This window comes from Neophocaena asiaeorientalis, unplaced genomic scaffold (assembly GCF_003031525.2).
Source record: "Neophocaena asiaeorientalis asiaeorientalis breed wild unplaced genomic scaffold, Neophocaena_asiaeorientalis_V1.1 scaffold388, whole genome shotgun sequence".
In the NCBI taxonomy this organism is placed as follows: Eukaryota; Metazoa; Chordata; class Mammalia; order Artiodactyla; family Phocoenidae; genus Neophocaena; species Neophocaena asiaeorientalis.
Window position 1 is genome coordinate 2894621 of NW_020172738.1, and position 17097 is coordinate 2911717.

The 17097-nt window shown below is 40.9% G+C and overlaps 1 protein-coding gene across 1 annotated transcript in view; it reads left to right on the plus strand.

Moving 5' to 3' along the window:
• DNER (delta/notch like EGF repeat containing) overlaps positions 1-17097 on the plus strand; it is a 247215-nt gene that overhangs the window by 111023 nt on the left and 119095 nt on the right. Inside the window, exon 7 of the mRNA XM_024740527.1 lies at positions 16095-16248. Coding sequence (XP_024596295.1) covers positions 16095-16248 — 154 coding nt within the window. The remainder of the gene's footprint in view (positions 1-16094; positions 16249-17097) is intronic.

Here is a 17097-nt window from a genome sequence, read left to right on the forward strand (position 1 = left end):
AAAACCATTTAGAAGCTTGGTTTATTTCTAGGGAATGTGAGATAAAGCAGATTCAGAGAAGACTGTACCCTAATCTTGCCTCGACTGGAAACTGACCAGGAGCCCACCATCTCCATGGGGAAGGGGTAGGACAGGCATTACCCCAACACCTGTCAGACTGTCATGAGCCATCGTATGGCTTTCTTTCCTCAGACTGCCTTTTCCTTGTACTCCAAGAATAGTCCCAAGAAACCTGGCCCAAACCTGTGTGTCTTTTACTCATCAGCAATGGGGAACTCATTCTGTGCTCAACTTCCTTTCACATATGGACTTTTGGAGGCTAAGATCAGCATTTAATTGAGCCACAAGCATGTGTCCCTTCCAAGTTCACACTGGAGGAGAATTTCTAGATCAGTGGTAATTCTGCAGTTACAAACAGGCTATTTCCAAGTCAATAGAGGATGGAGAAACTGGCTTGGAAGGGAATGAGAGAGCTCTCCCTGGAATACAACAGCTGCTCTGTATGGAGAAGCAGAACAAGTGTACTGCAGTCCCCTTGGGGTCATCGCTGCGCATGCAATCGACAGTCTTCTGTACACCTGTGGTTGGTTTCCACACGGTTCTGGGCAGAAGATTTGAGCTGTGTCTTAGCCTCAGACAGAGGTGACTGTGTGTTATGTGCAGGGACATTTAGGGCTCCAGTGTGGAGGGAGGGGTGCAGAGGATGCTAGTATGATCATCTTCCAGGAGTCAGCAGAGGCCCTGGCAAATGTGGACAGTTCCAGAGCTGTTCAGAATTCAGAGGTCATTATTATGCAGGACAGCAGAGCTGTCATTTACACATCTTGTTTTCACACGGTCACAACGCTTTGGCAGGAGACTGGGGAATACGAAGCACATGAACGGAAATACCCACAGCAGCTTAAACAATATTATTTATATTCCCTCAAAATAATCATGCACATGTGTTTAGGTCTATAGCTGTAGAAAAAGTTAAAACATTTCACTTTTCCCCCTTCCTTCTATCTCCGCATTATAATTCAATAAGTGTTTTCCCGGATTCGCTGGTGTGTTTTCGGTTTGTCTTTCCTATTAACCTTTTCCATTTCTTTATATGCTTTCTTCGTTACATTTTACCTCTGTTCTTTTCTTCGTTATTATCTGGTCTCAGTTTGTTTTAGTATATGTTTCAGTGCTGGCAAGCAAAGTATATCAGGTAATCACCGTCACGTGGTGTCAGTAGAAGAGAATTGAACAAAGTCCTAAAAATCAAGAAAAGTAAACATTGATGCAAGAGGCATTAATGGTTAGTGGAAACTAACATATTAAAGGAATGGGTTATATGTCATGAAAGCACCTGCTGAAGTGATGAAAGGACAGTCTGCTGCAGAAGTTTTGTAGGGGTCTGGAATGGAAGATGCATGGGGTTAGTTAGGACTTGGATTAGGTTAAGGAAGGGCTGCTCCACAGCCCAGGGTCACAGACTGTGCGAACTTGTACTGGAATCTGGTCACCCTTCTTTTAGCTTGAATTGTTTTCATTGATTTTTAAACCAAAGTCTGATCTTCTATTTTAAGGATTTCTCCACACATGGAAGATTTGGGGGATAAAAAAAAAAGATATCATATTGTGATGCCTAAAATCAGACACAGCACCCAAATTTGACTTTTGCCTGAGGGCTATTTCAAGTTGCTAAAATAAATAATACATTCGAATTTATTTTAGCAACTTCCTTATTTAGATTAGTATAATATTATTCTTCCATTTCTATCACAAGAACAATTCATTTTGCAAATTAATCAAAAATACCGCCTTCCATTTAGCTTGGCTGAAATTCACCAGATGCTTAATGAGACATCAGTTCCACTGCTGTTTCCTGGTAGAAAGGATCTTCCATTCATCATGTCCTGTGACATGACATTTTCCTCACTGGAATTTTTGCATGGGGATATTGAGCCTCTTGGGATGACTCAATTTTAGTAAGGGTTGAAGTTTTACAATTTTGTAGTACTTCCAAAAACTAGCATTTTAGTTTTGTTTAGATCATTGAGAAGCCTATGGAGCCTTATTTTTATTGTCATCTAGCTGGAGAGAGAATTCAAGGCTGCACCACATATCAGTGTGCTTAAAGAGAGCACATGGTGTCTGTACTCGGTCCAGGCGATGTCAGTGTGGGCTTCTGCGTCTGTATAGACCATTCTGATGAAGTGGGAGGCTTTGTGGCCTGGTGGAGGCCAGTGGACACGGGGCAGTTCAGGAGTCAGGATCTGACTCTGGCATTTACTGAAATGACATCACTTAATTCCCTAGAGCCTCAGTATCCCTGCCCGATATTGGGAAACATGAAATGTCCATATCACAGGGCCGTGGTGCATGGGAGACCCTGGGAGTACAGGCCTGTAGAGGTGCTGGAGAAAATCCTACTGGAATTTAAAATGGGATCCTATATGTGCAAGCATTCTGTAAAGTGCTTCGTAAATAAAAGGTGACATGTACACAGGCCATAAAAGTGGCATCTGTTGCCTCCATCGAGAGCCACCTTCCTGTGGCCCTTGTTGCACTTGGCATTTCAACCCTGTTATCCTTGGACGTCTCTGCTTCCCCTCATCCTCTTTTGAACTACGCGGGAATGCTTCTGGCCTATACAACAGATTTTAACTGACTTCAGCGGTAATCATTTGGGGCTAGACTCACGTTTAATTTCCTTCTCAGAGCTCTCATTTTAAAGGATAATTGTTGGGAGAAAGTTGATACCTGAGTTTTTGAATCCAAGTCACCAGCATATGCTCTACATACTAGTGTTTTCTGTTTTATTTTGTCTTTAAGATCTGTGCTGTGACAAGAGGGGTGCAGTTGGCCACAGAAATGGGCAATCAGCTGTTTGTTTTACTTCTTACCCATTGTTTCCAAGCGCTGCTTAGCTAAATGTATTTTTAATTTTGCAGTTAAAAAACAAATTTGTTGGCAAATACCAATTTTAGCCAGAAATACTCATGAGTGTATAATTGTTGGCCAAGAGGAACCCTGATAAGAGGGTCTTCTAAAAAATAGCAAAACCATAGTTACCAGCCAGCAGTAGTAATAGGAGATACTTTTTTTTTTTTTAATTATGAGGGTTTTTAACTTCTGAACTGAAATTTTTAAAAAATGCTTTAAAAAATAAAAGTATAGCTAGACATTGGTACAGTTTAGTTGCCTATTGTGGTGGACAGAATACGGTGGGCTAGGAGTGTAGACTTAGTGTAAGATTCAAGGATATCTAGGGAGGTCCCTTCATCCCAAATTTCCTTGACACACCAGCCTGGCGGGGATGCCCAGAATCCTGGTGTTTGAGCTTAATTCCTTGTAATAAAGGCATGATTTCCTATTTAAATGCAAATGTCCCTAAAATGGTATCACATTAAGGTATTATCTGTCATTAACACTGGAATAACTTAGCTTAGTCAGGGGCTGATTTTAGTAGGAGAGAGAAGAGTAGGTAATTCTAGAATCCAGCTGGAGGAGTTGGGTCTGAGGGGGACCTGGGTTTGGGGAGGTGAGATTTGTCAGATTGGTCAGCAAATCAGAGTCTTGTGTTTGGTTTTCAGTTCTTCCTAAGTTTAGAAACAGGGGAGGCTGGTGGCATTTGAGCCATACTTCTGAGACAGATGTTATGCCAAATAAACAAAACTAGTTTCATTTTAGAGGAGTCTGAGAAGCCTTAGAAATGCTCATCCGATGCCGTAAATGACCTTGAGCCCCATTCTGTAGCTGAAGCCTATATATGCCGCTCTCAGAGAAGGCAGGAATTTGGGCTAGCTCATGGAATTTTTTTCCTTTCCAACACAAGCATTTAAAAATTATAATTAGAGAAAATTATTTGAGATTGGCTTCTCCGCTGGGCACTGTCCTGTACGACAGCACTGCTAGGTGTATCAGCCTTCCTCAAGCCTGTGCACGTGAACCAGGAAGTGAGATTAAGGTTCTTTCCAGCGCTTACATGAATCTGTGCTAGCCCAAGGATTTTCTGTGACACGGACATTTCATTACCACCCTCTGATGACGGCAGTCCTGAGGCTCTAGGGAATTAAGCATGCGATACCTTTCTTTTTCCAATAAAGAACCTAAACCTGATATCCTATTCTAAGAGTCATAAATGAATTAGAAAAGAAACTTCACGCATCAAAATGGTTCAAATATAATATACTAACCAAGAAATTGTTGGAAGATGATATGAGCATTGTTGGTGTTCTTACATTAAAAATTTGTATGCAGATTTTCTCTCATTCAGAATTGGAGGATTAAATTATCACCTAAAAGAAATCGCTTCTTGAGAATATTATAGATTAATAAAAACAGTTTGAAAGCAAGCAAGATTCACCTTGCCTGTGAACTCAGCTAATTCTTTTGCCATCCCTGAGTTTGATCATTTGATGAGTTTCTTTTGGAAGTTGTTAGAATGATTCTTTTCCAATTATCCTGGAGAAACACATCTATTAGATATAACCTGCCTTTTGTTCAATGTTAAAATCATGAAAGCAGCAAACATTTAGTGAGATAAGATTTAATTAAAATGAATGATAGGACCTTCCCACATCTGCTGGTGTTACTTCAATTTGTGTGAGTGTAAATTCAATAAAGGAAAACATCCATCAGGTCAGGGACTCTATATAAAGGAAATCATTCGCAATAAGATGGAAGGAGAGTTTTTTCCCATTCAATACTGAAGAAATAGTTTTAGTTAAATGCCACGGTGTGGTGTCAGGGATCATGTAATCAAGACAGACCTCTTGGAATTTAGGCTATGATACCAATAACAATAAGAAGAGGAATCTTGATTCATGTGTATATTCTCATTTCAGTAGGAGAGCAAGGGGCTGAAGAATCGCATTCACCCTCCAAAAGGAAGGCTGAACTGATCCTTTATACCAACTCTGCTGTGGTTTACTTTTTTGTCTATTTGCAGTCTCTCTCTTTGGGTTGGCTTTGTGACTATCCACAAAAGTACGTAAACTGTAAAATAACCTATTAAGAGGAAAATAGATCTGAAGACCAAGGCAAAGGAGAATTCTAGGTCCAAGAGGAAAGTAAACATAGGTTAAAGTTATAAATGTACAGAGAAAGGCTCACGTACTGGCTAAAGATAGGAATTGGGGATGAATGTTGGGTTAGCCTTGGCCCATGAACGTAATAGACCATGTATGTGAAGGAGCCCAAAGGGAATGAGGATAAACAGGAAACGGGGATGGAAGATGGAGGGGAGAAAGAAGAAAGAGAAACTACACACAAGAGAGATGTTCTGGGAGAGAAGCCATTGAATGAGTGTCCATCAGGTGGAGTTCTTCAGGTTTGTCTCCCCATTTTGGGGTCTAGAGTGTCACATGGTGACAGAGGTCTTGAGAACTCTATGGGTTATCCCCCAAAGAACAGAAACTGTCACTCAGGAATGATCTATGGATAGACCCAGAGCAATCAGAATGTTTGAACAGTCAGGGCAAGGGAGCTGGGGGCTTCTCTATAGGGATCAGGTGCTGTACCTTTTACCTGGGTCAGGTGCAAGTGCACCTCCTGCCTGGTCTCCACATCCATTTGAGCGCTTCACCTTCCCTGTCTCCAGGATTTGTAAAGGGCCAGTGCAATCTGAGTGGGAAAAAAGAGATTGAGGGTTTTGATGATCTTACCCAAGCCTAATTTCTAATCTCCACCTATATATCCCGGTCCCTGAATCTAGCTTGTGATTTGATTTGCTGATTTTCATCACCTGACTCAAACAGCAACTGGGAAGAGGGACCAGTCAACCACTTAGTCCTTCTGTGTCACTGATGCAGTCATTTTATCTGTAAGTGACTGTGCTGAACCCCTTTGTTATTGGATAGGTGTTCTCGAATATCTGTTGTATCATTGTAGATCTTACAACAGTTAAAATTTTAAAGCCAACAACATAAATAAAAGAATCTCTGGTTATAGCACATCTCCTTTCATTTTCTCCTATTATTACCTGAGGTCCAATAGGAAACAAAGTCATAAATAATGTAAATTTCTTGCCCAAGGTCAAAGAGATGGAAGAGCTAGGAATAGGATCTCAACAGGCAATGTAGTATTTTTTTCTTACTAAGCTACATGGTCGTCCATGGTTCACTTTGACCATAGTTTCTTTTACATAAAGGGGAGATCCTGGAATCAGATTTCCTGGGTTCACTTTTTTTTTTTTTTTTTTTTTTTGCGGTACGCGGGTCTCTCACTGCGGTGGCCTCTCCCGTTGCGGAGCACAGGCTCCGGACACGCGGGCTCAGCGGCCACGGCTCACGGGCCCAGCCGCTCTGCGGCATGTGGGATCTTCCCGGACTGGGGCACGAACCCGTGTCCCCTGCATCAGCAGGCGGACTCTCAACCACTGCGCCACCAGGGAAGCCCCAAATTTCTGTTGTTTAAGCCACCCAGCCTGTGGTATTCAATACTTTGTTATGGCACCCCTGGCAACCTAATAGAACAGGAAAGAAACCCACTAGGAGGTAGTTAGCACCTCACTGTGGCATGGAATCACTTGGTGGAGGACAGTGGGGATTTATGGCTTATTTGGGACTGAAACCCAGGTCCATCAGATCTAAGAGCGGAAGAGGCCTTTGGAGGTCAGCCCCTTCAGATTCCCACTCGGTGCATAAACGCTGCCCTCATCCCCTATCTCAGAATGTCATTTGAACTCTGCCCCTCGTTCTTTGTAATTTAAATTCTCGTGTTTCTCAATATGTTAAATTGTAAAAATGTCTTTACAATGATACCAAATCTGCCTCCCTCTGCCTCTGACTAGCAGTGTGACATCTCTTTCCTCATTGGTGAAATAGAAAAATCATACCGATCTTGCAAGACTGTTGGGAGGATTAAGTGAATCCTTATGCGGTACTTGGCATATGGCGGGGGCTTTCTTCAGTAAATGATGGTTTTGACCCCTGCCATGTCCCCACTGGCTTTCCGTCTTTGGAGAAAGCTATCAGTGGTTTATCATCTTAGCTTTACATTTCAAAATATAATTCGTAGTGAGTTTTCCTTCTGAGGGAACTTGAAGAAGACGTTGGGAAAGATCTCTATTCTTCAAAGAATCCTTCTTATCAATAATTTATACATCAAAATGTCCATTTCATTAAAGCTTTTTCTGTATCATTTTCTTTTGATGTAGCAAAGGAAATAACTAGAAGGCTAAATTGATTTTTAAAATAAGAAAGTAGAATGGTATATCATTTACTTGTGGGATCAGGCTAATTTTTTTCAGGGAAGTGCAATAAAAGATGAGTTTTTAGTGACATCCTTTTTTTTTTTTTTTTTTTTTTTGTGGTACGTGGGCCTCTCACTGTTGTGGCCTCTCCCGTTGCGGAGCCCAGGCTCCGGACGCGCAGGCTCAGTGGCCATGGCTCACGGGCCCAGCCGCTCTGCGGCACGTGGGATCTTCCCGGACCGGGGCACGAACCTGCGTCCCCTGCATCGGCAGGCGGACTCTCAACCACTGCGCCACCAGGGAAGCCCGACATCCATTTCTTTAAAAGTCAAATATTACTTTTGTTAGTGGATTAGGATGTTGCAGCAAATAAATACACAGATGTGAGTGAACTGGAGATCGAGGCTGATTACCTGGACATCTTACGCCTAATTCCAGCCACACTCAGAGTGCTGAGAACATGTAGGTTGCTAAGTTGCATGGATAAGGTTGGAAACTGCTTGTGGACATCTTCATTCCTCCAATCCATACATCCAGTTTTAGAAAGGAAGTTTTTATAAAATTTCCTGAAAGACATTTACCTTCTTCACCCTTGAGCAATCAAGTAAACTGCAAAGTCTTTTGGAAGGAAAGAGTATGGCTGTCTCATTCATTATTGTTTCTATCATTTAGAATTTAATGTTTAAGCCAAAGAAACGAGTTCTAGGAATTCATGAATGTCACGTCTTGCATTCAATGTTTAGATGATCTGCGTGTTTCTAAGCTTGCTTGAAAAAAAATAAGCTACTACATTTGAAATTAATGAACCCAAATAGAAGAGCAATAGCATATCTAAGACTAATGGGAAAATAAGATTATGATATATAAGCAATGAGAGTATGTTGTTTAAATTAAATATGAATAATGGAACAGTGAGACCCAGCCAATGGACAAGAATTTTAAAAATGTAATTCATAACGAGATTTCCTTTGAGATGGCGTACTGTGTTCCCAACAAGAGGCAACAGTCTGTCTCTGTGGCTGGGCTCCAGGTGTTCTTGTGTGGCCTGGGCTCAGGAAAAGGCATTTATAAGGACTTTTACATCATAAATAGAATTCCCAGATAGTTTCTTAAGTTTTATGTTAAAATAATCCTTTCTGTCTCTTGAAATACTAAATCTGGATTTAGTAAAAGGCTGAATTCTGCGTGTCTAAGAGAACTTGCTAGACTGATCTTCTGACCCTTTAGTTACAGGCCACCTGTGTTTAATGAAATTAAAATGTGCGCTATGGTCACTGCTTTTTATCGAGGTTTTAGTGTTTGTCAACTATGTAATTTCAGACCTGAATGACCACCTGCTGTGGTCGCTAGAGCTGGAATAATAAGCTCTTGGCTTAGAACGACGAGGATGAGGCTTCTGTGGCCTCCATCTCCACAGATTCAAGGTCAATGCAGTTGGCATGATGGGACAGCTCAGGTTAGAATCTGACTAATGCTTCATTGTTTCGTGAGTTAGACAGGATTCATTGCCTTCCTTCCCTGAAGTCCTCTTAGAGCAGTATAAGCACTCTGTCAGGGGGCTACAGAAAGCCCTTACTGGGGGGAATCACCTTCACGGACAATTGCCGCTCCGTTAACTGGGAGCAAAAAGATTCCAGAGCTTTGCAACGGTAGGAAACAGACTCTACTTCTTGACCCTGCCGTGTGTGGACTCCTAGTTTAGAGAGGTCTTCCGAATGTTTCCCCATAGGCTCTGTAAGCAGGAATTCTCTCCCAGCTGTGGCCTGGGCTGGCTGTGCCCTGCTCATGACCCTGGCATGCTGGGCAAGCTGAGAGGTGGGCACGCCTTCCTTTGGCCTAGGAATGGTTGAGCCTTCTCTTCAAGAAAACTGGACTGTTCAGAGGGGAATATGCTCAGTTATGTGATTCATATTGTCCACAGCAGAAGACACGTCAGTCCCTTAGGGCAAGCGGAGCTTTTCCTGGCACTCGGATGTGAAATGAATTTCTGGAGTGGGACTTCACGTACGGGGACGCGGTGATGTGCACACAGTGTTCTCCACAACGTCCCTGCACTAAACACAATAGCACATCCCGCAGGGAGGAGCTGGACACCGGATGCTGAAATGTGATTCTAATGTTTCAAAGTTTTATCTTTCCTTTCCTGGGATTTAGCCAGACTCTTAAAATAAAAACAGCGAATTTTTTATTATGGGAAATTTCTGCATGCGTAAAAGTAGAGAGAGTCATTTGGCAAACTCTCATGTCTGCATCGCCTGGTTTCAGCAATTATCGACTCATTAGCTAGAGTTTTGACCTTGCAGATGTTCAGACATTTAACTGTGAATCGCCCAGATGTTGTTTGGAATCAGGCTGATCCAGGACGGAAGTTGAAGTTGGCTTTGAGGGTCTGTGAGGTGGGCGTGGCTTAAATCAGCTCCTTTCCATTTTCAGAGGTTTTGGTTTGGAATTGTCCTCCTAATCCTTGTTCCAGCCTCCCCTTTAGCATGAAGATGTGGATGAAGAATGTGTAAGTGGCTCTGATTCTAATAAATCACAAGATCATCAGAGATAGACAGGGAAGTAGGAGAAGAGGACCCTTACCCTGCACAGAACTCTCATGCAGGTCTACCTTTAAGGAGCAGACTGTAAAGTCAGCTTTATTCAGTGAACACTCAAATGTCTATTATGTATGCAGACATCAAGGACCTCCAATTCTGGTGAAGAATCGCCCAAAGTTTCCAAGTCTGTCCATGAGTGATTAGGCACTTTATGTACAAGAGATGCGTTCAACCCCCAGGAAGGAGGTTTTTACTCTATTTTGACACATTATTTGAATAGAGTTGGTATTTTTCTTAAGGCTGAAGGAAATTAGGATCAGTGAACCCAAAGAACAGTCAAGATGCTGGTAGGGAAGACAGCCAGACAGCAAGGGAGGAGGTGGAAAAGCTACAGATATCTGGAGCTGGAAATAAAATACTACTATCATTGGGGGTCATTTTAGAGTAAGGGTGAAGGACGTCCCCACATGGGTCTATGGTACCCATAGATCATCACGGTGATGATAGGATGATATGCAGCTGTGAGTGGAAAAGGACTTGGAATTGGATGATATTGTTTTAAGCCTTGACCTTACACTTGCCAACTGGGACACCTTAAACAATTTATCTGACCTCTCTGTTGAGTCTGTTCTCAACTCCTAAAATGGATCTGGGAATACCCACCTGACAGATGTGGGGAAGATTAAAGAGATAATTCAATGTGAGCAAGCTCCATAAACAATGAGCTTCAGTGTCTAGTTGGCTGAGTTTTTTATGTTCACTGATGTCACTGGGACACCAAAAAGAGATGTATATTTTCTGTATACTTTGTTTAAGGGAGAAAGTAAACAAGAATTGCTAAATTCTGACTCTGAAAGAGAAAAATAAAGCTCCTCAAAAAGCTTCTCTCTCTGGTCTTCCCTGGTGGCTCAGTGGTTAAGAGTTCTCCTGACAATGCAGGGGACACGGGTTCAATCCCTGGTCCGGGAAGATCCCACATGCTGTGGAGCAACTAAGCCCACGTGCCACAACTACTGAGCCTGTGCTCTAGAGCCTGCAAGCCACAACTACTGAGCCCGTGTGCCACAACTACTGAAGCCTGCGTGTGTAGAGCCTGGGCTCTGCAACGAGAGAATCCACCGCAGTGAGAAGCTCGCACACTGCAACGAAGAATAGCCCTCACTCGCCGCAACTAGAGTAAAGCACGCGCACAGCAACGAAGACCCAGCACAGCCAAAAAACAACAACAAAAAACCCTTCTGTCTCTGGGATGATTTGTTCATGACAAGTAGGCTTTACTGAGAGGTGAAAATTGCAGAGGATGAGACAGAAAAAGTCAGCTGGGACCAGGTTGCCAATGACCTATGTGCCATGTGGGGGAATTTAGATTTATTTGTTCAGAAATTTGGCTCTTTATTTTGTAAAGTATTGAAATATAAAAATACAAGAAAATAAGTTAGAGTCAGAGAAAATATAAATTAAAAAGTGATATCCTAGTTGGAAAGCGGAAACAGTCATATAGGTCACAGAGCCCTAGAGTGTTGTTAAAACTGAACTTCTAGTAGACTCTGAGTGTATGGCAGCCAAATCAAAAAGGAAAAGAAAATGAGCAGTCACATAATCTCCATCATTCATGAGGACGAAACATCAGTTCTTATGACTAGTAGCACTTTTAAATGAGTGAATTTTCTTGGGAAGGAATTTATAAATGAGGTAGAAAATGATGTATGGCATATACGCTCTTGCCAACGTCCTCATGGTAAACGCAGTAGTAGATTTTAAAGGGATGTTTCTTATAGGACCCTTCTCTTCCCCTTCCCTACTTAATTTTCCCCACAGCATTTATCACCGAATTTATTATTAATCATTTCGTTTGTCAGTCACTCCCACTAGAATATAATCTCCACGAGAGAGTCTTGTTCACTTTTGTGTCCCCAGAACAGTGCCTGGCTCTTCCTAAGTGCTCAATATATATGGGTGAATAAGTGAACGCAGGTATGACTGCAATTTTTTTAAGCTAGAACTTTTCAAAGTAAGCTTCCTACCGCTGTGTGAGAAAGTTTCATTACTGTACGAATGGAACATTTGGCTTCAAGCTATTGAGAAAAACAGATTCTGCATTGGTTTTTAAAATTAATCTCTGAGGGTCATTTTTCATTTTACTTGAAAAAATATTTTTACCTATAAATATATAAAAATTTTGCAAGGAAGTCCCTCTCTGTAACTTAGCTATGCTACTAATTTTAACTAAGTCCATTTTGTCTCTTATGCCAGTTAACTCAGTTGGGCATAGGTTACTGCTATCATAGTCAGTGGGTTGAACTCAAGGTTGGTAGAATAGTTTATACATCAGTGATCAAACACAGGTTTTTTTTGTTTTTACAATAAATACGCTAAAAACATAGTTTCCTAATAAATATTTATGGCCCCTTACAAGTCAAAGTCTTGAAGCTATTTAAAAATCCTTTTAATATCATAGGAAAGCTCTTCATTCTTAGAAAGTAGACTTTGGAAGAAATCTAACTCTATGGACAGCGTGACACATAATACGCAAAGATTTAACTAAAATTTTATGGTCAAGAGTACGTAAACATTTGTTAATCTTCTTCCTCATTCATCAGTCAAAGTTTTAGAATCAATTCAGTTCTTTGCTTGGTCAAAAGCAATTGTTTCAACGTTTTCTTAAGGTTTCTTTCAAGCTTCCTTCTTCAAACAAAATGCGCGGCTTTCGTTTTATCTTTCAATTCATTCAACTACACTTCCATTTAAAGTATATATATATATATATAAATTCAATCAATGCTAACTGAAAGACATTTGATTTGGGGCGTTTAATAATTTATTTTCACAAGTAACGTATTTTCCATGGAACTTGCCAGATGAATTATATGCAAAATGTATCCCCCAAATGACCAGAGAAATTTATCTGAAAAATGGAATGACTGGCTACAAACCAAGTAATTTTTAGTGGACAGCTGCCAAAAGTAGTCACGTGGAGTAATTTATTATGATGCTGAGGCCCGGTTTGGAATTGTGCCTGCTGGGTATGCGCAGCTTTTACATCCAAAGGCGATCACAACTCTGCAGATGCACAAGGGGCCCCAGACAGCCTCTTGCAAATACCAACGTTGTGCACTCTTGTCCATTTGAGCAAGGACAAGATTTTCCTTAGAAGAGAGATCTATTTTTTAATTTTTATTTATTCATTGAAGTATAGTTGAGTTACAATGTTGTGTTCTGGTGTACAGCAGTGATTCAGTTATACATATGTGTATATGAATTTTTTTTTCATATTCTTTTCCATTATGGTTTATTATAAGACATTGAATATACTTCCCTGTGCTATACAGTAGGCCCTTGTTTATATATAGTAGTTTGTATCTGCTAATCTCAAACTCCTAATTTATCCCTTCCCCACCCCCTTTTCCCTTCGGTGACCATAAGTTTGTTTTCTATGTCTGTGAGTCTGTTTCCGTTTGGTAAATAAGTTTGCTTGTATCATATTTTAGATTTCACATATAAGTGATATCATATGGTAGTTGTCTTTCTTCTTCTGACTTACTTCACTCAGGATGACAATCTCTAGGTCCATCCATGTTGCTGCAATGACATTATTTTGTTCTTTTTTATGGCTGAGTAATTTTCCATTGTATATATGTACCACATCTCCTTTATTCATCTGTTGATGGACATTTAAGTTGCTTCCATGTCTTGGCTATTGTAAATAGTGCTGCCCTGAACATTGGGGTGCGTTATCTTTTAAAATTAGAGTTTTCTACAGATATATGCCCAGGAATGGGATTGCTGGATCCTATGGCAACTCTATTTTTAGTTTTTTGAGGAACCTCTATACTGTTTTCCACAGTGGCTGCACCAATGTACATTCCCACCAACAGTGTAGGAGGGTTTCCTTTTCTCCACATCCTCTCCATCATTTGTTTTTTGTAGACTTTTTAATGATGGCCATTATGACCAGAGCAATATAATATGTCACTGTAACTTTGATTTGCATTTCTCTAATAATTAGCGATGTTGAACATCTTTTCATTTGCCTTTTGGCCATCTGTATATCTTCTTTGGAGAAGCATCTATTTAGGTAGAAGACAGAAAAGGAGTTTCCTAATTACAAAGCTACCTTTCTAATAGTCCTTAATGAGCTTTTCCCAGCTTTCAACTACAAAGTCTATACAAACACACAAAAGGGGAAAAAACTCACAGCATCAAGAAAAAAACAGATAAGAAGTCAACTATTGCTAGAACGCAGAGGGAACTTCCGTTTGCCACAAGGAGGTATGAGATGATAGAAACAGAAGGCAGAAAATTTACCTCTAACTTAAGTAGAAAAGGCCATTGCTTTTATTCCAGTTGGTCTAGTTTCTAAGATATAATTGATGAGTGTGTCCTTAAACTAAAGAGGACTTGATTATGCTGTTTATAAGGATGTGTCCTATTCCCTTAACAACAACTACAACTTCAACTAACAAAAGAAAGACACCTACATAAAATCTGGCTCTTTTGGTTGAGCTAAATATCATGTTTGACTATCTGGCTTCTTGGTTGGTTGCTGAGGTCAGAGTTCCATCCACTCCTGGTTTAGTCGCTTGTGACAAGGGGCATCCTCTTATGGTGTGAACTATGATCTCACCATGCAAGGGACAGCTTTTCTCAGAAAAGGAGTCTGTGGGTTAGGGCAAGTTAGATGGAAGCCATAGAAATATAACTACAAATAGAATGCAGCCACAAAACAATTTTACCTAATGACCTCTGTGGGTTTTCCTGCCAGGAATGTAAGGAGTCAATAGTAGGGAATTTAAACATTCAATTCACACACTGATAGGTTAGAGATAAAAAAGATAATTTTTAAAAGCAGAAGCTAAAATGGCATTTGATAAAATTTGATCATTGTTCCAAGCATTCTACTTTAGTGATCAATTCTACAAACCTCCCTTTGAAATCAAAATTATTCTGGATGTGCCACCAATGTAACCATGAGGACTAGAGAAGAGAAGGTGACATTATCATGATTTGCAATTGATGTTCCCTTTGTTTTTTGCGGAGGGGGGGGCTTGTTTTATCCAAAAAACTCAATGGAATCAACTAAAACCTCTGACCTGTAATGAGAGCCCAGGGTGATGACAGGTAACATAACGTTATCACTTTACATGTCAGTAATAATCGCTAGCAAGTATCATGGGTATTACAAGAAAGAGGTGAGGAAAGGATCTCATTAGCAATAGCTACAAAGAAATCTAAATATTCAGGAGTAAATTAATCAAGAAATGGACAAGAAGTATAAAACTTGATTAAGAGACAAAAGAAATTAAAGAGAAGACAACCCCTTTGTTTTTTAAGAGAAAAGATGTGATGTAGTGCTTGGTGGGGGCGGGTGGGTACAGGGTGGGATCCTGAGTTAACAATACCTGGAGGAGCCCAGAGAGTCCCTGTAAGATCAAGGGCAGGGGGCTGGGTCCCCCACTGCCTCAGAGGGAGGGAGGTAGGCGGGGCTGGGAGAGGCTGTGGGCGGGGCTTTGAAACACCTGCCTGATGTGTGGGGCTTGGGGAGAGCTGGGAAGGGTGCTTTGGTCTGTTTTGTTTTTAGTTTTTTTATGCAGTAAGTTTTATTTATGCCATTCTCCTTTGCTTCGTCCTCTCCATTCTTCTTGAGAATCTGCAGTCACATCTACGCAAGGCTTTGGAGCCAGATCTGTGTTTTTTTTAGATGCATCACCACCCTCAGGCCAGCATCAGGAAGAGAGCAGGAAGGCTCAGTTTTATTTGGATTTTACAACGGCCTCAGAAATGAAGCTTCCAGTCAAATGCAGTTCTCTGGGTCTGAGTTATGGTCTTTTACTAGTATAACAAACCAAACAAAACGGTCCTTTTTATTTTCCCTGACACTCAGGTCATCTGCGTGGCTGCTCACTGAGCCTCATTTACAGAGTGGTTTGGTAAATTCTCTCAGTGATCTGGAAGGGTGGGCCCCGTGCCACATTTCACGATGCTTTTGTCGCAGGCACTATCTATGCTGAAGGGTTTCATTTGGAGTGACATCTAATTTAATGACTGTAGCTCAATATATCTGCTCTGGCATAATTCTCATTTCCATGTCAGGTCAACAAAACTTGATTTTTTGCTTAAAATAATTATTCTTTCCATTTATGGTTTAGGAAGGTTGAAAACCATTGCGATACATATCAATAAAAAACATGTTTGAAATTAAACTGTAAAGAAATAGACTGTTTTTTAAAGCTGTGATTTGAATCAGATCATGATATAAGTGATACGATTAAAATACTTAGTGTTGGTATAATTATAAAAATAAGTGGTACGTTTGAACTTTGAGTTTCACGGTCAGCGCACACATTTTAGGGGACTCAAGTAACATACACCATATGTTTGTGTTTTAGGCAACTTTTTCGTGTAACTGTGATGATCAGTACACGGGTACTTTCTGTGAAGAATTTGACGCCTGCCAGAGGAAACCCTGCCAGAACAATGCAAGCTGTGTTGACGCGAATGAAAAGCAAGATGGGGGCAACTTTACCTGTGTTTGCCTTGCTGGTAAGGTTTCCACAGTTAATAGTTGCTATGTGTCTCTCTGTAGAATAGACACTTATTGATTAAGGATGGTTAAGCATACATCGTTGGACAGGTGACTTTAAGGTCTCATTTGGTTCCATCAGCCCATGCTGATGGGAATGGAGGAAGGAAGTTCCTATGGGGAACATGTTCTTTGGCTAGCTTTCTGACGTTAGGATGCTTCTGTCTTAGCATTCCACCATTTTTGTTCTGGACTAATGATATTCCTGGTCAAATAGAGGCCTGGATGTTTCAAAGACAGTTCTGCAAATATGTACTGAGTGTGGGCTGGCACTGTGCTGAGTGATTATGCTAAGTAACTTAAGAAGAATTTAGGCTAAACTACGCAGGGTGTTAGGTAATGCCACCCAATCCTCTCATTTGTGTTCATTTCCTTGTGTTCATGTGTGTTCATTATTCCAAGTTCTTCCTGCACAATGGGGCGAGTCTTTAATATTCCTTGGTTAGTATGTGGGATTCATTGATCTTACATGAGACTTTCGGATCCTCGGAGCACAAAGGGTGCCTCTTAGGAGAGGGCAGAGGACAACAGACTTCTGTGCTCTGGCAGTCATCTTATTGACTTACTGCTCAGCCAACTCGGTTATAAACCCTCAAGGAGCAGGAATGGCGTTTTATTGGTGAACATTTTGGTACAGCTGTTTTGATGCAGCTTAAAAGCAAACACCAAATTACTCCTTTTTTATTATCAATATCATGGAAGGCTGACATCATCTTTCTTTTTCCATCTCAGCCTGTTGCCAACATCTGCCACTGGGCAGGGATTCAGGGTGATGTAGGAGCTGGGGATGGAGTGAAGTGGGAGTCGGG